The sequence below is a fragment of the Vidua macroura genome, chromosome 20 (genome assembly GCF_024509145.1).
Source record: "Vidua macroura isolate BioBank_ID:100142 chromosome 20, ASM2450914v1, whole genome shotgun sequence".
Classification (NCBI taxonomy): domain Eukaryota; kingdom Metazoa; phylum Chordata; class Aves; order Passeriformes; family Viduidae; genus Vidua; species Vidua macroura.
The window spans coordinates 7,875,104-7,895,322 of record NC_071590.1 but is presented as its reverse complement, the minus strand read 5'-3'; the positions used below and the strand labels follow the sequence as shown (position 1 = coordinate 7,895,322).

Sequence of the window (20,219 nt, the reverse complement as noted above, 5' to 3'; positions counted from 1 at the left end):
TTAAAATAAAGATCCTATGACTTGACATGAGCAGCACAATTGGGGAAACACCCCCCCAGCAGGTGAGTCTTCTCCAGTCAGTGTCCAGCCTGGAAAGGAAACACCTGGAAAGGAAACACAACAGGATCACAGCTCTCAGTCCCCCTGGGGCTACAGAGGAGGGCGAGCTGCACTCAGTGTCCCCGCTCAGGTCACTCCTCTACCAGGCACGACGTTAATTACAAAAATAAAAATAAAAACACAGCTGCACGAGTGCATAGTGGTCATCTCTGAGCACTCCTGGGACTGCTCACACGGGGAAGGGCAGTGCCAGGGACGGGCTGGAGCCCAGGGGCAGCAGGGGCAGGGTCATACGGTCACCGAGGCCGCGGGGGAGCTGATGTTGATGACAGTCAGGTGCTGGTTGTGCTCAGAGGGGCACTTGGGGAGGTCGTCGGCCTTGCAGAGGATCTTGGAGAGGATCTTGCGGAAGGTGCAGCGGAAATCCCGGATCCTGTAGGCGTAGATGATGGGGTTGATGACAGAGTTGGCGTGGGACAGGATGATGGCCACGTACATCACCCACTCGGGCTTGGATCTGGAGAAGTCCTCGTGGAAGTGCGTGATGCAGTTCAAGATGTGCAGGGGCAGCCAGCAGAAGGCAAAAAGCCCCACGATGATGGCCAGAGACTTGGCTGCATGGACCTCCTTCTGCAGGGTGGTCCTGGAGTTGCCCATCAGCTCGATCTGGTGCAGCTGCTTGCAGGCCACCATGAATATCTTGATGTAGATCCCCAGCATGATGACGAGCGGGAGCAGCACGCAGCCGAAGAAGTTGAAGTAGACCATGTAGCTCATTGTCACCACGTTCTCAAAGAGGCACGAGATGAAGCAGCCGTGGGGGTCTGTCCCTGTCTCGTTGGTGGCATTGGGACAGCCACTCATGGCTTTATTCCAGCCCATCAGTGGGGTCAGTCCAATCCCAAAGGACAGGAGCCACAGCACTGCGATGAGTCCCCTGGCCCGCTTGCCGGTCACCAGGCTGTTGTACCTGCAGCAAAACCACAGCAAATGTTATATAAATGAGCACTGGTGGCTTCCCTGCAGTTAAAGTCATCAGTGTTTTGGTTAATGAGGCAAAAGCCACACCCACACCCACGAGGGGGCCTCACCTCTCTGACCGCCCGAGGGGCAAAACCTCTCACCTGTGTCTCCACCCACACACCGTGATTTGGGGAGGTGACTCATTTACTATTCCTGAGAGGCGCCAGGCACTGCCCCAGCCCACAAACCCCCTGCAAGGGAAGGGAAGGGACTTGGAGGCTTTAAAAAGGCTTTATCAATGCGTGATCCTAAACCACCAACTGCCAGCAGGGCACGGACAGGGAGGCTCCCTGGGGCTGATGCTCTCTGCCTCTGAGCAGCCGCTGCTGGGCACGCTGGGGCAGCTGCTGGGCCAATTCCTGGGCTGACCCCGTCCAGCTGGGGCAATGCTGGTGCCCAGTTCTATGTTGCAATCCCGCATGGGTCATGAAGAAGCTCCACTGTGGCCCAGGGACAGGTTGGTGCAGTGCTGAGCCTGGTGCTGCCCCACACCTTCCTCATCCCGGAGTCCTTTCATGGCCCCTGCAGCCCTCAGATGCTCAGAGACACAAGCAGAGCTGGAACCTGAAGCAGCAAAAGTCAAAAGTCTGGTTTGGGAGCAATCAGAGCAGCTGCCAAAATCAAAGCATCAGTCAGATCCCTGTCTGGAGATAGGAAGGACCAGCCAGAAGACAACATGAGAAACCCATTCCTGTCCTCTCCACAGCCAGTCAGAGTCTGCTGGCTGCCACACGTCCCCTCCTTCCCACACCCTTCTCTCAGTGCTTGTTTACTCTGGCTTGGCTGCCCTGCTTCTCCTTCCCTAAGAACGTTTGTTCTGATTTTCTTCCGGCCCGTGAGGCAGGGGAGGGTTTTATTCCCACAGAACTGCAGCTGTGCCTGTGAATCACTGCACTCGTGTGAGCTGAGCCTCCTGCTCCTCCTGCAAGGATGGGGGGGACAGTGGGGGTCTGCCAGCACCAACTGAGGGTCAAAGAGGGGCTGGGGGAGCCCTCAGCTCCTTCTTCAGGCATCAGCTGGGCTGGCTGGGAGGATGCAGGAGCAGCAGGCGCATTTAGGTGCTGCTGAATTGTCAGCAGTCCATGGGTTGGTGTCTGAAGGGTAGATCCAGCCACTGAGGGGCTTCTCCTGCATTTTTCTCTCATTTTTAATAAGTTTCAATACTTAGAAGATGAGACGTTCTCAAATAGGGCATCAGTGAGGCCAAGCCTGTTGCTTTTGAGACCCCACATTAAGTTTTCAGAAGCTGGAGCTGGTCTGGGCTTGTGGGACGTGAAATCATTGAGATTTGAGAAGTTGACAGAAATCCAATCTCTTGGCAAAGTCTGAGTCTTGAGCTACAGCCCTGGCCAAGCTCAGTCAGTGCTGCAGAGGCACCAGGAGCTGCTGCTCTCTCAGCTCTGCAGTGGAAAGGGAACACTGCAGCTGTGGCTCATGCTTGCCCTGCTAAGAGGATCTCTCCAGGTGCTCCATCCCAAAAACTACCGTGGTGAGACTGGGAAACGCCAAAGGGCCCATAGTTTAGAAACAGAAACTGAAGGAATGGAGGGTTTTGTGTGCTCAGGAGCAGGAGGAGCCACCGTGGCCATGCTGAGGTCCCAGGCTGGTGACATTCGGTGCTGCCTCTTGCTGGAAACACTTGGCCCCAAATAAGGCTTCTTCCATCTGCTCTTCTGAACTCTTCTGCTAAGATAAGGCTTTGGCTTGAAGGTTTACAAGACCAGTCAAGAAGCCACTTGATGTTCCAGTGGCTGTCCTCGTGGCCTGTTTATTTTAGAGCTGCTGGCTCCTCCCAGCGCTCCCAGTGGAGCTGCAGAGGGACCGTGGCACTTTTACATCTGAGAGAAGATGTGAAAACATCCTGGGCTCTCAGCCTGCCAGAGCCAGAGCTGAGCAATGGGGAGGGCTGGAGGCCCAGGAAAGAGGTGGAGATGGTTTTTCACAGGGAACAACTGCCCTGCTCTTTCCCCAGAAATGGAGCTCTTCGTTTCCCCAGAATTTGCATTGCAAAGCCCTCCCACCATCTCTCCATCCAGCTGATGGCAGGTGCTGCTGATGGTCATTGCTGTGGCCAGCCAGAAGAGCCCAAGGTGAAATTGGGAACAGCCTGATGTCCTAGAATTGTTCATTAATTACCTTGTTATTACCTTAATACACTTATTTGGTGGGACCCTGCCTGTATTGCCCTTAAGTCAACACAAGTTAAGTACACGCTTAAAAAAATAAATTAATGAATGCCACCAGATCCAGGTATGGAGTCTCACAAGCTCTTTCCTAAGCTCAATAAAACAGGGTCAGACAGTGAGGAACCAACAGATTTTCACAGCTCAGAATTCTCCAGCAAACTCCTCCTTCAGTCTCTTTTAGTCTTAATATTATTAGGCAAAAAAAGAAAAAAAAAAAACAAAAACCACCACCTATTAAATAAATTTACTCACCTAAGTCTGCTCAACTAATGTATAACAAATATTGAATCATCTCTACGCTTCCCCCTGGAGGCATCAAATGTTGCCTTAATGTAAATAACAGCTGAATATTTTTAAATGATTTATTGGAATTAAATAACCTGGCAATGTGTTAGTTCCTTTTCCACTGCCAGGCAAAGTCTCTTTACTGGTGCAATCACCATGAAGGCTTTAATTACCGCCCCGAGGCCATGGTGGGCTGAGTCAGGCTCCTGTCCTGATGGAAGGAGCTGTGCACGGGCCACCGGTGTCACTGCAGGGCGACAGTGCTGGAGGAGAGCTCAGCTTTTGCAGCGTCCCCGTGGGCAGCTGGGGCTGTCCCCGCTGTGCCCTCACCCACACGGCCACAAAGGCTCCAGCCAGGGCTCCACGAGGTGTCCCCTGTTCCTGGTGGCCTTGCCACAGCAGGCATCCCCCGTGGCCCCTCCAAAACCCAGAGTTTTCCTGGGAGAGCAGCACAGCAAACGCCGGAAGAGCGAGTTCTGGTAGGAAATCTCGCTCTGCGTGTTGGAGGATGCTCAGGGCTGGGTTTTTTTGCATTTCTGCTGCCATTTCCTGGGGCTGGGAAGCAGCCAAGTGGTCCAGGCTGGTGCTGAGCACAGCTGGCACAGAGCAGGACACGCTGCCAGCCCGGCCTCGCAGGAGTTTGGCTCCCAAAGGCAGGAACTGATTCATGTCCTGCACGTCCCTGGCATCGGCCCACCAGCCCCTGCGGACCCCGGGGAGCTCACCCCAGCCCTGCTGCCCCTCAGCTCTGTCAAACAAGGAAAGCACAGCAGGAGAAATTCAGCTTTTGGGGTGAAGGGCTTGGGGCAGCCTGGAGGGAACACTCTGGAATGGGGTTGTCATTGCCACAAGATTTATGTCAGAGAGCAGGAGCAGGAGAATCCTGCCTGTCCCACATCAAAGCCTGGTGGTGCCACACAGCCCTGGCCTGTCCATCATGTCCCTGTGCCAGAGCAGAGGCTCCTCAAGGACTTTGGGTTCTCTCAGAGCAAGATCAGCCTCTGATGAACAATTCCAGAGCTTAAACTCCAAACTCACACATGGCTTCTGCTCCCCAGCTGCCTCCCCACCCTGCCCCATGCCCAGGCTGCTGGATGCAGGGAGGAGCAGACGGAGGGTGCAGAACTGGGAGCAGGCAGGTGCTCTGGTACAAACAGCCAGTGACAATTCATGTATTTCTATTTTAAGTGTGAAGGGAAATACACAGACACCTCCATTCACAAGGGGTGAGAGCAGCTCGGCTGCCAAGCATTGTGTCCTTGTCACCTCCTCACAGCTGTACTTTGTATCTTGCTCTTTTTTTATTATTTTTTTTTAGCTTTAGCAAAAAAAGCACCATTGCTGCCTCTGTGCTCCATGCACAGCCATAGAACGGACATCACACAGCAGCTGAAATATCCTGGCAGGACATTTTACATGAATCATAAATTGCACCTCAGAGAGGAGGGGGAAAAGAAAAAGAAAGAAAAAGAAAAATAAATAAAAAGAAAAAGCTGTGCTGTTTAACCAGGAAGGAGTTGGTGGCCGGAGCTGTGATCAGTGGTAACGCTATCAGCTGGGGAACAGGGACAGCTGCGAGTGTCCCTGTCCCGGGCAGACAAATCACTTCCTCCTGCATCTGTCCCCATTGTGTGCGGGGACAGCAGCAGCACTGCCGGCCTTCCGCTGGGCAGGACTGCCACAGTGTCACAGTGTCACACTGCCACAGTGTCACAGTGCCACAGTGTCACAGTGTCACAGTGTCACACTGCCACACTGCTACACTGTCACAGTGTCACACTGCCACAGTGTCACAGTGTCACAGTGCCACAGTGTCACAGTGTCACAGTGTCACACTGCCACACTGCTACACTGTCACAGTGTCACACTGCCACAGTGTCACAGTGCCACAGTGCCACAGTGTCACAGTGCCACAGTGTCACACTGCCACAGTGTCACATTGCCACACTGCCACAGTGTCACAGTGCCACAGTGCCACAGTGTCACAGTGCCACAGTGTCACACTGTCACAGTGTCACAGTGCCACAGTGTCACAGTGTCACACTGCCACAGTGTCACAGTGTCACACTGTCACAGTGTCACAGTGCCACAGTGTCACACTGTCACACTGCCACAGTGTCACACTGTCACAGTGTCACAGTGCCACACTGCCACAGTGCCACAGTGTCACACTGCCACACTGCCACAGTGTCACAGTGTCACACTGTCACACTGCCACAGTGTCACACTGCCACAGTGTCACAGTGCCACAGTGTCACACTGTCACGCTGCCACACTGCCACAGTGTCACAGTGCCACACTGTCACATTGTCACACTGTCAGACTGTCACACTGTCACACTGCTACACTGTCACACTGTCAGACTGTCACACTCTCACACTGTCACACTGTCACACTGTCACACTCTCACACTGTCACACTGCCACACTGTCACGCTGTCACAGTGCCACACTGTCACACTGTCACGCTGTCACACTCTCACGCTGTCACACTGTCACACTGTCATGCTGTCACACTCTCACGCTGTCACACTGTCACACTCTTACGCTGTCACACTGTCACACTGTCATGCTGTCACACTGTCACAGTGTCACAGTGCCACCCGCCAGCCCCGGCTCAGGTGAGCTCACGGGCCAGCAGCAGGACAAGCAGAGGAACGGGCACACGCAGCCCTCTCGGGTGGAAGGGAGTGTCCCCTCCCTGGGTCCCCGTGTCCCCAGCCACGAGCCGGGGCTGTCGAACACCTGCAGGTTTAAAACCTGCCCGAGATATTCTCATCCGTGCCCTCCCCGCTCCCGGGACCCCGGGGTGCCGCCGGAGCCGGGACAGGGACCCCTGCCTCAGCCCGGCCACTGCTGTCCCCGCAGCGCCTGGGGACAGGGACAGCCAGGGGGCACCGGGTGTGCGGCAGTGTGGGGAGGAGGAGCACGGGAAGGGAATAAAACCGGCAGATGGCACATGGCCGGTAATGTGGGGAGTCGCACGGGAACCTGCAGCCCTGCACCTGCTGGGCACTGCCGGGGCTGGGGAGGTGCGAGCGCCTCTCGCCTCTCGAGGGGCCCCGAGGGGTTTGCGTGTGAGATCTGCCCGTGCTCGCTGCTCCGCAGGGTGAGAAACAGCGGCTGAAAGCCGAGCTCAGACACCGGGGGTGTCAGCGGGGCGGGCTGGGCCGAGCCGGGCTGGGCCAAACAGAGGCCAGCAGCGCCCCGGAGCACAGGAAGGAAATGAGCTCAGCCCCTCGCCCTGCGCGCTGCTCCCACGCTCCAGCAGCCCCCGACTTCCAAACAGCAGCAGCTGCCCCAAAACGGCGCTGTGCCTGCAGGAGGGTGTCATACTGGTGTGGAATCAATGTGACACTGCTGTGACACTGGTGCGGAATCAGAGTGGCACTGCTGTGACACTGGTATGGAACCAGTGTGATCCTGGTGTGACACTGGTGTGGAATCAGTGTGACACTGGTGTGACACTGGTGTGGAACCAGCGTGACACTGCTGTGACACGGGTGTGGAATCAGTGTGACCCTGGTGTGACACTGGTGTGGAATCAGCGTGGCACTGCTGTGACACTGGTGTGGAATCAGCGTGACACTTCTGTGACACTGGTGTGGAATCAGTGTGACCCTGGTGTGGAACCAGCGTGGTCCCGGTGCTCTGTGTTTCTGAGCCAGGCCTAGAACACTGCCCTGCAGTTCTCCCCTCTTTAAGGCCTGAGCTCCTCCTCAGCTCCCCCGGGCTCTGCAGCCCAGCCTTATCGCCTGCTGGGGCCTGGGGCTGGGGATTTTTGTCCTTCCGAACCCGCCGGGGGTCAGGCCTGGCTGTGCAGCACCAGGGGCTGAGTTAAAGGTGCCTGGCAGAGGTGCGATAGGGGCTGGGGTCGATCCCGAGTCCCACCCAGCGCTGACCACTGCCCCTCCCAGTGCCGGCTCACTGCGATAGCAGAGCAGGGTGGGCGATGGCAGATCTCTGCTGGGTCCCTCTTTCTGCAATGAAAGGGGTGGAACCCCCTTCCCAAAGTTCCCAAAGCGCTGCCTTTCCACCCCGCAGCCCCACCGAGCTGCTGCTCAGCTGCCCTGCCCGCAGAGCCCCGGGGCTGCGGGACCGGGCAGGGGCAGCGCCGAGCCCACCCGCGCCTCATCCCAGCCCATCCCAGCAGCTCCAGGAGCCCGGCCCGTCCTCTCCTCCCTGCCCGGGCACTTCCAGGCTGGACAGAGCGCCCAGCCCTGTGCCAGCACAAGGGGCACATCCCATGGAAGGTTTGAGCACTGGGAAAGGGGGACATGGCCAAGAGCTGCTCCCACAGCTCCTGCAGGGACTGTGCTCTGTCCCCTGTCCCCAGTGGGTCCAGCAGCTCTGGTCCCAGTGGCACCAGTGCCCACAGGGCACTGCGGGGTGTAAGAGCAGGGACACACAGGGACACACCCCCACTGATGCACTCCCAGGTTATTTGTGGCTCATGCCCAGGCCTCATGTCATCCATTGGATTAGGAGTTAATCCTCTTTTTGGATTGCACAAATTCCCTAAACTCAGTCCAGTCTGCAAGCCTGAGAGCCGGTGGGGTGGGGACAGGACTGACACATCTGTAGGCACAGCTGGAGTCACGAATTCCTGGCATCTTGTGGATCAAACACAGTAAGGGGAGTCCCCAAACCCCGCGTGGTCACTGCCTGGGGCAGCCCAGGGTGGGGCAGAACACTCTTCAAAGATTCAGTTTTGTGGTCTGTGCTCATTGCTCTGGCAAACAGCAAATTTCATAAAAATCCCAAGCAGCAACTCGATAACTAACAAAGCAAGAACTTGCAACTTCAAAATAAAACAGTTTCTGCCAAAACATTTTGGTTTCGTGTATTTTTTGCAGGGAGAGGTCAAAAGATCATCTGGAGCAAAATTTTGCTGGATTTCAAAGGTTCCTTTAAAAAAAAAAAAAAAAATTAAACGAACCTGCATTTTTTACAGATTGAGCTGGCCAAAACAGAATAAAAACCTTCTAAATGCAAAGATCTGGGTTCTGACTCAGCCTGGAGATCAGCGCCCTCAGCCAACAGCCTGGAGCCAATCCTGACATCCCTGATGCTCCCTGCCATCCCTGCTGTCCCCCAGCTTCTGCAGAGGGGGCAGAGGTCCCAAAGAGGTCCCAGTTCCTTTTCCTGTCAGGACTTTTGTTTTTTGGGAGGGAAGTGGCCTTGGAGGTGCGGAAAAGATATAAAAATCTGGGACGTGCATTTTAAGGAAACCAGGCTGCTCACAGCTCAAAATAGCTGTGATTTCCCCTCTCTACTTTACTGCCACGAGGGCACATGTGATTATTCCTGATTTTGTTGTTGTGTTTTGGCTGCATCCAAAGGCTGGAGTGAGTGGCAGCCCTGGGAGGGCCTCCCACGTCCCCTGGGCCCAGCTTGGCTGCCACAAACTTCCCTAAAGATGTGACAGCTCCATTGCTCAAGTGAGCAGCCCAGCCCTCCTGCCCTTGCTGGGTTGTGGCACTTCAGTTTATAACTCAGTGATAACCAAGGCCAGGCACAGCATCCTGAGGGGTCGGAGGCTCTGGAAGCAGGAATTGGGATGCTCAGGGAGTGGGCACAGCATGGGAGCCACAGAGGAGCAGCAGAACTCGCCCAGGGGTGCGGATGAAGGGCAGTGCAAGGACAAAAGGAAATGAGGCAAGGGCACAGGGAGGAAGAGCAGCTGCAGCTCTGTGTGCTGATGGCACTCACAGAGTGGCAGGTGAACACCAAGAGGATTTTCTCTGCTCCCCAGTGGCTCCAGCCCTCCCACTTGACATCAAACCCCACCAGTTTGCTTTGCTGAGCAGCAAGCTGGGAGCTGACAGGGATCTGGGAGCAAATCCCTGCAGGGGAATGCAGAGGGAACCCCTCCTCTGCAGCACAGGGGAGCAGAGCCTCAGCATCAGCCAGGCCACCTCTGGAAAGGATGAGGAAAAAACAGCAACAACCCAAATTTAATCTGTCCCACGAGGACAGCAGCAGGAAGGAGCTGCACTCCTGCCTTCCTCATGTGAAAGCCAAGGGGGGCAGCAGCTCCTGTGGGACACCGGCAGGAGCAGAGGCAGATCAGGGCAGCACCATTAACAGATCCTGATCCCATTAAGTGACTGGGAATCCATATGAGGATCCTCTGGCTGCAGGAGGGGCAGCAAGGGCTCCAAGATGTGCAGAAAGGGAGAGGATGTGGCTGGGACCCTGCTCCAGTTCATAGCAAAGCTTCCCTGGAACATCAGTCCTGCACATCTGCAAGGGGTAAAGCTGAAGATGGGAGAGAACTAAACCCAGGACAAGCAGCAGATCAGCTCAAATCCCAGGGAGCTGGGGATCATTTTCCCATGGCAGGTCCCAGCTGGGGTGTTTGCCAGGCAGCAGCACCACGTTCACTGTCCTGCAGGAGGTACCAGTGGACAGGGGCACACACAGTGTGCTGTTGCTCAGTGTTCCACTCTCCTTTTGCTCTCTAAATACAGATTCTCCTCTCCCTCCCTAATTCCTGACACGTTTGTTCCAGGCATCCATCCCTACCAACAATTCTTCACCATGCCAAAGGATTTGGGTTAATGCAAATAAAAGGAAACTGTTTTATTCCACCTACAAATCTTCTTTGGCTCCCAGCTACGGGACTGTGGGGTGAAATCCAGCCCTGGAGGAAGCCAGAGAGCAAAAGCCTCTGTGCCAAGTGCTCTCTGCAGGATGGATTTGCTGCTGCTGAGAGATGCTCGATTCCCTGGCTTGGATATCCTGCTTGGAGGAAGTGCTGGGGGGGTCAGGCTGGCAGAGGAGAGCTGGGATGGAGCTGTGTCCCTGGGCACAGGGATGGGCACTCAGGGGTGGCAGCGGCCAGGAGGGTGCAGGAAGAGGGGACAGAGTGTCCGAGGACAAGGAGCTGCATCCAGGTGATGGCCAAGGGAGGAGGGACACAGGGAAGGGCTGGGAGCTGCAGCTGCACAGGACGGGCAGCGTGGGTGGGGGCTTCTCCACAAACAGTGGATTCATCAAAAGCAAACAAGCGAAATACGAGTTTCGAGGGACAGAAAGAATTCATGGCTTCGGGTCAAATTCAGCAAATATTTTTAGCCAGAAGAGGGAGGGCTCTAAACCACCCTTTTTAAAATAAGATTTTTATTCTGCAGTTCTCCAGATGAGAAGTTGTCAGTTCCTTCCCCAGTGAGGAGGTCTTGACCTCAAAGAGCAGCACAGCCACATCGGAAGGGTTGGGCAACTCAACCCAAAATCTGCCAGGTTGGTCAGGATCACTTTGCTCCACTGAAACCTCCCAACATCGCTGTTCCAGTTTCACTGAAACAATTTTCCTCTTCCCCATGGGATTTTTAGTTCAGCCACAGAGCTGAAAAATCCATTATTAGCCTGGCTGTAATGCAAAGTTCTGCTGTGCACCCCAGCCCACGGGCCTGCCCAGCCTTTCAAACAGCTCTGAAAGGGTATTAAATAATGTGGCACAGCCAGTCCTTAATGTCCCTGCAGAGCTCTCCACAGGGAGCTGATGGAGCACTGGATGTGACAAGGACACTCATCTGCTCTGCAACAACCACATTACTTATGGTAATCGCTGGACAGGGCTGGGCACAAATCATTTTCTTAAACATTTAATACTTCATGGCCTGGTTTCAGCCTCTGCACTGGCCTCCAGAATGGGTGTTTAAATGAGAAAAGCTTTTCCTACTGTCTCCATTCCTAGAAATTGATGATCAGCTTCCTGTTCCCACAGCACAGCCCTCCTGCCCAGGGAGGGTGCTGGGAGAAGTTCCTCCCCCCTCCCTGCCAGCAGCACTGTGAAATAAAGATGCTGAAGAGAAAACTCCAACCCAGCCTTGCTGGGAAAACCCTGGTGCTGTCCAGAAGGGTTTTGCCTGTGTAGATTTATAACCTCCTTTTGATCTTGGTGTACAACTAAAAAAAGCCTTTCGGTATCAGTCCCTAAATCTCCTGTCACCGAGGCCTGTCCATTGTCCTGCTCCTCCCAGGGAGAACCCCCCTCCTTTGGAAGGAGTTTTTTACTTGCTGGTGCCTTCTGAGAGCACTGAAATAGGCCTCAGTGCCAAGATGGAGTTTAACCCAAATTTCGCACTTCAGCCAGCCTAGGATGGGACTCCTTGGTCTCTGTTTGTGTCCAGCTCAAAAGCACTCATAGGAATAAAGATATTTGTGCAAATGGAGTAAAAGATTTGGCGTGAGACGGGGCGAGGAAAGCGAAGCTGGGAAAGAATCCCAAAGCAAGGCAAAACTGCCCTGGGATGAACTGCCCTGATGGAGTCGAGCAAACCTGCTGAGACCAGGACTGGGGGAAAAGGAGTGCAGGAAATACCGGCAGTTTCATCAGCTGGCAAAGCCACTTCCCTCTGCAAGCACAGGAACGATCCCTCAGAGCATTTCTGGTCCTCTCTGAGCAGAGCACAAACCCCTCACCACAGTTTCCTTAGCTGCAGAAAGTGTTTGTGTACAAAAATAGAGTTATTGCCTGACAGCTCGTGTCCAGGGGTGTGATTAAACTGAAACTCAAAAATCTGACCCGCTTCTGTAGCTGCTGCTGTGCCGCTGCCCCACCATCCCGGGAAAGCCCCGAACGAAAGGATGGAAAAGACACAACAGCATTTTCCGGAGCCAGGGTGGGTCTGTGAGCCCGGCTGGGTGGCCGGGGGGGTCTGAAACAGGGTCAGGGATGCTGGAAACAACCTGTCCCTGTCCCCGTCCCCGTCCCTGTCCCTGTCCCTGTCCCTGTCCCTGTCCCCGTCCCTGTCCCTGTCCCTGTCCCTGTCCCTGTCCCCGTCCCTGCTGTGCTGCAGGTCCGCTCCCGCTTGCGCGACACCCGGAATTTCCACGCTCGCATGACACACAGCCACGCTCCTCCACCCCGCCTGATGACTAATTAATATTTGCTCAGCCTATGCGAGGTCTCAGATGCAAGGTGCCAGAACAGGGTGAAAGGGTTTTCTTGTTTGAAGTCATTTCAGGGTGACTTCATTGCTCGCGCACGGGAGATGCCGCGGACGAGCAGAATCCAGGGAAGCTGCGGCTTTGCGGAGTTCAGCTGAGGTCCCTGCGCCACAGCTGCCCTGCTTCCCCACAGCCTCTGCTCCCGGCCAGTCCCTGGAGCTTCCTGGACTCCCGGGGGGCTCCACCAGTGTCTTATTCCCAGGGAAGGACAACTGAGACACGGAGGAGACTGAGATGAGCAAACTCAGGTGGTTCATAATGCAAAGCTCGGGGTTTGGTGCACTTCAGCTTAAGGAAGCTGCTGCACCAGCCCACTGGAGAGGTGCCTGTAACTTCTATTCCATACAGTTTTCCCCATTTTAATTCAGTTACCATGAATTAGAAGGAAAACAATTAATGTTTTAGATGCTGCACTTGGGTGAGACTGAACTGTAAAGCTAAAATCTGACGTGTGACTCTTTCTGCTCCCCTCTGCTCCTTTCACAGTAGGAAATAGGAGAAAGAGTGGCTGCTCCTCTATTTAATTACATGGGAGATGCCTGGGCACCGCAATAAAGGGGCTGTATAAATACCTGCACAGACGAGCCACAACCATCTCAAACACAGCCTTACATCACTGCAGGCCCGTCCGAGAAACCCCTGACCCTCCCAAGGCAAAGATCCTCAAGAAACTGAACTTCCAGGTGTACTCTGAAGCAAGAAGTAGGACACTGATCCCAGCGAGCGAATGACAAACCTCTGTTATTTCCATCACCTGTCAGCAGCAAAACTTTTGGGACAGCACTAGAGATTAGAAGTTCCTGCACGCTGAGAGCAGGAAGATCAGACCCGGGCTGTCAGGGAATGTGGCTGCCCGCTCCCACTGCAACCTCTTACCTCAGTGGGATCTTAATAGCCAGGTACCTGTCGATGGCCACCGCCAGCAGGCTGAAAATGGAGCTTTGGGTCAGCACCAGCACGAAACAGGCGAAGAAGAGGCAGCTGTGAAAATCCACCTGGAAGCCGATGCTGATGGTGATGGCGAAAGGGATGGCCAACAACCCCACGGCGATATCAGCCACGGCCAGCGACACCAGGAAATAGTTGGTGGCGTTCTTCAAGGTGCTGTTGATGGCCACAGCCCAGCAGACCAGCACGTTGCCAGCGATGGAGAGCACGGCGATGATGAGCTCCAGCACGATGTAGGTGGTTTTCATAGTGTCCATGGCGAGAGCCCAGCGCCGGGAGCAGGCGCTGCTCATGGGAAGAAGGGACTTTCCACCGGGCGCCCTCCCGCAGGTACCAACACGCCACGGGGCAGCCGAACGCCCATGTCCGGGCTCCCCGCGGCCCTGGGGGGCCGGAGGGGCGCGGCGAGCCCCGGGTCGCGGCCCCCCGCTGCCCGCAGCGCCCGGCCCCCGCCCGGCATCCGCGGGTCCCGCTCAGCGCCCGCCCGCCGCCGCCCGCGGGGCCATCGGGGCCGGCCCGACCGGGGCTGCTCCGCCCGGGGATGCTCCGCCCGGGGATGCTCCGCCGCTGCCGCCCGCTGCCCGCGGAAAAGCCGCTGCCGGCGGCGGCGGGGCTATTTCTGCTCCTGGGGCGAGCGGGGCGGGGAGTGCGCGGCGCGGAGCCATTGGCCGGGACCCGGCGGCACCGGCACCGCGCCCCCGCAGCGCCCGGCCCCGCTCCCGCTCCCCCGGCCCCGCTCCCGCTCCCCCGGCCCCGGCACGGCTCCCCCGGCCCGGCCTGTGCGGCTCCCCGGAGGTTTTGGGCACCGCCTCGCGCAATTCGGAATCAAAAGTTGCCCTCGCTGCCGCCAAAGTCGAGATGCTGCTGCTGCTCCGGGACACCGGAGTTGCCGCGCCGAAAATAAAATTCGCCACCAGCAGAGCGCTGACCCAAAGCAGGAGATTTCACAAAATCCTGGCAGCGCTCGGTCTCTGTATGGTTATGGCACAGCGGGGCATTTCCTGTTGTAAGAAATGGCAAAATACCACGGATTAGCAAATGCTGTTACTCACAGGGCTCAAGTGGTTGAGTTTCGGTCTAAGGAGCTTTAAAAAAAGTTGTACCTGAAGGGGTTGTCTGCTCTGGTGGATCTTAAACCAGCAGGGAAGGTGGAGGTAATTTAATAACTGGTTACCTTTTCATCACAGGTTTCATGCTTTATATTGTGTTCACCATCAAAACACAGAACAGAGATTGAATTTCACACCACTGCTGAAGCATCCAGCAGCACTGAATAGCCCGGGGTAGAAAGTGGAAAAAAATCCAAACAATTAAAGAAAATAAACCTGTCCTGTAGCAAACGGAAAGTAAAATAAATTGCCATTGATTTCTCTTTTTTTAAACAAAGTTGTAAACTAAATCCTGCAGAAGGGAATGTTTTCTGAGGATCCAGAGTTAAATCAGAGCAAAAAACATATGGGAAAAAGAAGATTGAAATGATTCCTTTGGGTGTAGTGCAAATGGAAACTCTCCTGTTGACCAGCAATGCTTTGGGTCAGACAGATACAAAGAGGGACTCTCAATTTATATTGAACAAAGTAATTTTTATCAAGTTGGACATCTCAGGATGCTGAAAACAAGCTGTTCCAGGGGTACATTTAATTTGATGGGGACACACAGAAGGATCTGCACACAGGAGCATCACAGTGCTGCCCTCTGCACTCCCACCACCTTTGCACTTTGCATTCCAGGCACTCTGCTGTCACAGGGAAGAACCAATCTCATGATGGCATGATCAGGGAAGCCCTTAAATCCCGGGATTCAAACCTCAGTTTTTGCCTGGAAGTGTCCTGAAAGGAGCAGCAGAGTTTGAGGTGAGCTCAAGGTTCACAGCCCCAGGTCTGGCTGCTCCATCAGCGCTGGCTGGATCCTGAACTTGCCCACACTGGTTTGGTTTATTTATTATTTTGGGATGTGCACAGCTTCCCTCGTGCAGAGCCTGTTATAATTATGTAAATTATCACAGAGAAGCACTTTTCCCCGCAAAGGGATGGATTTACATCAGGGTTTTTACATGCATTGTTTTCCTAGTGCAGGAACATGTGCCAACAGCCACCTTCTGCTGCTTTACAGCACCTCAGCAAAACCAGAATTAACTTTCTGCAGTGGATACATTTTATTAGAGAAAGATCTGCTTTTGTGATCATGGAAGCACTTATTACAGGCTGAGCCCAGGGAAATTGTGGTTTGTCAAGTCAGACACGAACAGAGAAACCATTATTTCAGGTTCTGATGAATAGGTTGTTTGGGCAAGGTCTCTGTGAGACAGGTAGCGAGGCAGTGAATATTGTGGATTTTGCATTACAGGGAGATTCATGGCTCTCCAAAGCAGCAGAACCTGTGCCAAGGTCCAGTGGTTTATTCTGGCAGTAACTGGTGCAGCTGAGCTTCCTCCCAATACAACTCCTGCAAGGGGAGCCAAGGACAAGTGTGCTCAGCTCTGTTCTACCAAACGTGGTTAAATCCTGCTGGCAGGAAGAACGGGATGAGCCCATTCCCAGATCCTGCCCTCCAACTGTGCTCTTTGAGCCCTCTTAAAATATCTGGCATCACACACCCTCCAGGAAACACCAACTGAACGTGCGCAGCTCCCGGGGCTCGGGGGATCCACAGGTGAGAGGCTGCAAATTTATCTTCTGGAATCTGTAAAGGAGCAAGGAAATCACAGAACCATCGAGGTAAACACAGCCCAGAGCCGGCAGCATGACAGGTGATGAATCCATTCAAGAATTAGAGTGCAACAGCACCATGGCAGCACCGGAGCCCTGCTGGATGCTCCGATGTCAGACACAGATGAATCACCACTACTATTATTTTCCTGGATTCCACTTCCCTCCAGGGATTCGCCTCCCAACACTCACGTAGGGAACAGCAGCAGCCCCAGTCTGCTGCTTTCAAGTGCAAGAAGTGTCCCGGCTCCTTTGTTCCGAGGGAAGGCGATTGAAAGGGATCCCGCGTTGCGAGCGGAGCTGCGCTGGGAAGAAGGGAGCGGCGCCCTGGGGCGGCCGCGGCCGCTGTCCCCGCGGCTCGGCAGGAGCCCTCCAGCCTCGTACGTGCTGTTCTTCTGTCGCTGCCGTCCCGGGGGAGCGGAGCTGCCGCTTCGGAGGCCGAGCTCTTCCTGCAGCCCCTGTGATCTCTTCTGCTCCGGCCGCTCCGAGGACTTCCCGAGCGAGCTGTGCCTTCACACCTCCAGCGCTCTTGGCCCAGCCACAAAGAGCTGGAGAGGAGCCCCACAACACATCCCTGCACACACACCCGGCCAGGGCCCGGCCGGCCCACGGGGCAAGGCTCTGAGCACAAAGAAATCTCCCGAGCCAGTGAGAGCTGAGATGTTCTTGCTGGTCCCGCAGCCAGATTTGCCAGCTCAGACACTCCTCAGCAACCTCAACAACAAATTTTCCTCTCTAAGCCCACAGAGTTAAAGAACAAGCACTGAAGTGGGATTATCTCTGCTACAAAGGGACACAGATATGGTCTGGCTATCAAAAACTAAGGTGGATGCCATATAAGAAGTCCGTCTGTCTTGCTGCTTCAGGCACATCATCATATTGGCTTTGGCAGCCCTGCATCGACCTGTGAGTGCTGCAGCAGTGGGCAGAGCTGCCGCTGGGGTGGTGCAGGGCATCAGCCCAGCACTGGTGGCTTTCAAGCAGAGGAACTGTCATCCATCCCTTCCCGTGGAGGGCAGCTCCACCCCAAAACTGCCCGCGACCCGGGGGAATCAGGAGAGACTGAGGCACTGCCACCAGCCTGGCAGCGCTGGCACTGCCTCCAGAGCCCCATCCCCACTCAAGCCTCCACTGGTACTTCTGAGCTGTTTGCCTGGACAAGACAGAGCCTGTCCTGAGCCTGACTCCAAGAAAAGATTCCCAAGACAGAACGCAACCCCTAAACCACAGAGCAGGTACAAAAAACCGCCTTTGAAATGGTGCTGCCAGCGACAGGCTGAACTGCCCGGTCTGCCCAAGCCAGGTGAAAGGAATGGATGGTTTTGGATAACTTGCAGGCACCTCTGCATGTTTATTGCCCACATTGTGCTGAGCATTAGCACATCAAAGGCTCCTGGTGAGCCATGAATTAAATTATGAGGAGAGGAATGGCCCAGGGTGAGGTTGGTAACTGTAGGGCTGCAGGCATTTTGCTGGAAGAGATGGAAAACAAAGAGTGAAATTCCAGGGAAAGCTATTTCCATACTGGAGATTTCAATCATTCAGCAAAACCCTTGGAAAACCAAACAGAAAAACTTCGTTAAGATTGTAAACTGTGGATGAACAAACTTGGATTTTCCTAGTCCCCAGGGTCATTGCCAGATAATAAGTCTGTATTATCCTGGAATCTCAAACCGGTGCTTTAAATTATCTGCAAGAACTCATCTCACAACAATGCAGGTGTGTGAATTCTTTAGAAATTGTTTCATTAGAAAACAAAGAAGTCACCACAGGACTGAAAAGAAAAAATAAACCATAAACGGCTCCACCAAAGCAGTTGAATTAAAAAGGAAGGATTTTGGCTGAGCGGAGTCCAAGGTATGAGAACATCATTTTGAAGAAGCTTTTCATTTTTTTTCTCTGTGTTTGGTTTTGTGTACTAACCAGCTTCTGGGGTGGAAAGCCAAGTGCCTCTTCCAGCAGGATTTGTGAAGCAAAGCTGCTGCTCAATCCCGGCAGTGCTGAGCCCTGCACGGGGCTCCCAGCGTCCCCTTTATGCTGGTGGGGCTGGTACAGCCAATCTGCCCGAGAAATCGTTGTGTTTCCAGGCCAACATCAGCTCCGGAGAAGCTGGACAGGCACTGATACCCTCTGCAATTCAAACAAGCTGTGATTGCTTCATTCAGAGCTGAGCTGCTTCCTGGGCAGAACCTCCACGAGTTCATACACCCAGAACTGGCCGAGTGTCCTCCTCTCTCCCAATCAACACTTCACAGCAAAAGGAGAAGTGGTTCTGCTCCCTGCCAAGCCCTGACATCAGGGAAATGAGTCCTCAGCCCCAGCCTTTACAGCAATTCAGGTTCATGTACAGATGTGACATTTGGAGCTCCAAATGAATGCAGTGAAAGGTTTTGAATGGGTGCACCACAACTGCTCTGAATATGGAATCATGCTCAAATACTGGAGAAAAGCAAGCTTTAGTTCAAATCCCTCAGCCAGCTTTCTCTGTGCAAGATGAGCTCATGATTTACAAATATCTGTTATTATTATTATTATTGAGATCACCTGTGGCTGTCAGAGGACTTAGAAACCTCTGGTGTTCCAGGTCCCAGCCAGAGCTCTGAAAACCACTTTTGATCCCCAAAAATCAGGCTGCTTTCACAGGCAGGTCACCCAGGGGTTAAAGAGCAGCTTAGCTGTGGTGAAGGGAAACTGCAGAATACACACAAAAATACAAATGAGCAAATGCAGGGGCAGCACCAGGACCAACCTTCCTGTGCACAGGCAGCTGCCAGCAAACACTGAATCTGCACTCAAAGCCTGTCTGACCCCCAAGGTCGTTATTACACAGCCCCTGCTGCATTGCTCCATCAGAGATGAGGGTTTTGTTTCATCCACGCTCCACAACCACTGGCAAAAGGAAACCTGGTGCTGTTAAAGCCCAAGAGCTTGGTTAATGTGGTTTCCATCCTTGCAGGACTCTATCAAAAACCCTCTGAGCTCAGTCCCTCTGAAAGCAGAGTCTAATCACAGCTGAAGGGAAGAACTGGCCTGCACTATCCCATGGCATATTATTTATTATTAATATTATTAACCCCTCTGCAAGCCTCAGACAGAGCTCTCCCTTCCCAGAAGGGATCCCAGGCTGTGCAGAGATTATTATTTATGAATAAATTATTTTTATTCAGACACATTTGGGTTGCCTGGGCCGAACACCTTCAATCACAGTTTTCACTGAACCTGTCCTGGTTGTAAGTTCAAATTTGGGTAAGGAAAGTAACAAATGTTCTATAACTGAAAAAAACCCCAAGAAGAGTCATGGTTGCAGCCTCACCTCCCAGGAGTTTCATCCTGTTGGGAGAATGCTGGGAATGTCCTGAGGAATCGCTCACCTGGGGAGCTCCTTTGTCTCCACGATTAGAGCCTGGGAGTGGCTTCCTGTGAGACAAAGGATGAGCTGACCGAGGAGGCAAAAGTTACAGCACATCAAGGTGGAACAAAGGTTTGAACTGCTATAAATTCTTTTTTTTTTAGCCAAGAGAAGTTTTAACAGGAGCTTTGCACAGAAGGTGTGCAGCTGTGCGGAGCAGGTTAAGAAAGGCATTTGCTCCCATGTTAAGTCTCTTAATCTTGTTACCTTCTCTTTAACCAGCTTAAACTCTTGCTGAGGGGCTGAGGATGAAGCCTCGGTCATTGCTGTGTATTTAAGAGGGGAAAGCAGGTCACTTTCTGGATGTGTGAATAATGTTTACCCACGCTGGCATTTTACAGCCTCATTTTCTTCCTGTTATGCTCAATAAAACCAGTGACTCCCCCACCACCTGACTCTCCTGGGTGACATTTACTCCAGAGTCCTGCTCCATTCCAGTATCAAACTGAGTAATTCTGTGAGGCTCCAACCACCTGCTTCTGACCTTTGCAGCCCATCTGGAAGACTCTTTATTCTACTCACATTGCTTATGCTTCTCTTCCCTCTGTTCTGGCTTCCACCTTTCACCAGTCAGGAAGGGAATTCTTCTTTCCACGCCAATCCACGTTCTCCAAGCGCCAGGAGTCACTTGGCTCTGAAAGCA

At 53.8% G+C, this 20,219-nt stretch overlaps 1 protein-coding gene across 1 annotated transcript; it reads right to left on the bottom strand.

The window, feature by feature from the left end:
- Positions 1-16: 16 nt before the first annotated feature.
- On the bottom strand, positions 17-13,916 carry ADORA2B (adenosine A2b receptor). The gene is made up of 2 exons (XM_053995474.1): positions 13,388-13,916; positions 17-1,030 (listed from the first exon to the last, which is right to left on the bottom strand). Exons 1-2 carry the CDS (start codon positions 13,750-13,752, stop codon positions 349-351), a joined length of 1,047 nt encoding a protein of 348 aa, XP_053851449.1. The 5' UTR covers positions 13,753-13,916; the 3' UTR covers positions 17-348.
- Between the last annotated feature and the right edge of the window lie 6,303 nt (positions 13,917-20,219).

Excerpts from the sequence above, each read along its gene's own strand:
- ADORA2B (XM_053995474.1), bottom strand. The coding sequence starts at position 13,752 with ATGAGCAGCGCCTGCTCCCGGCGCTGGGCTCTCGCCATGGACACTATG. Across the intron at positions 1,031-13,387 it reads GCTATTAAGATCCCACTGAG|GTACAACAGCCTGGTGACCG; the intron begins GTAAGAGGTTGC and ends GTTTTGCTGCAG.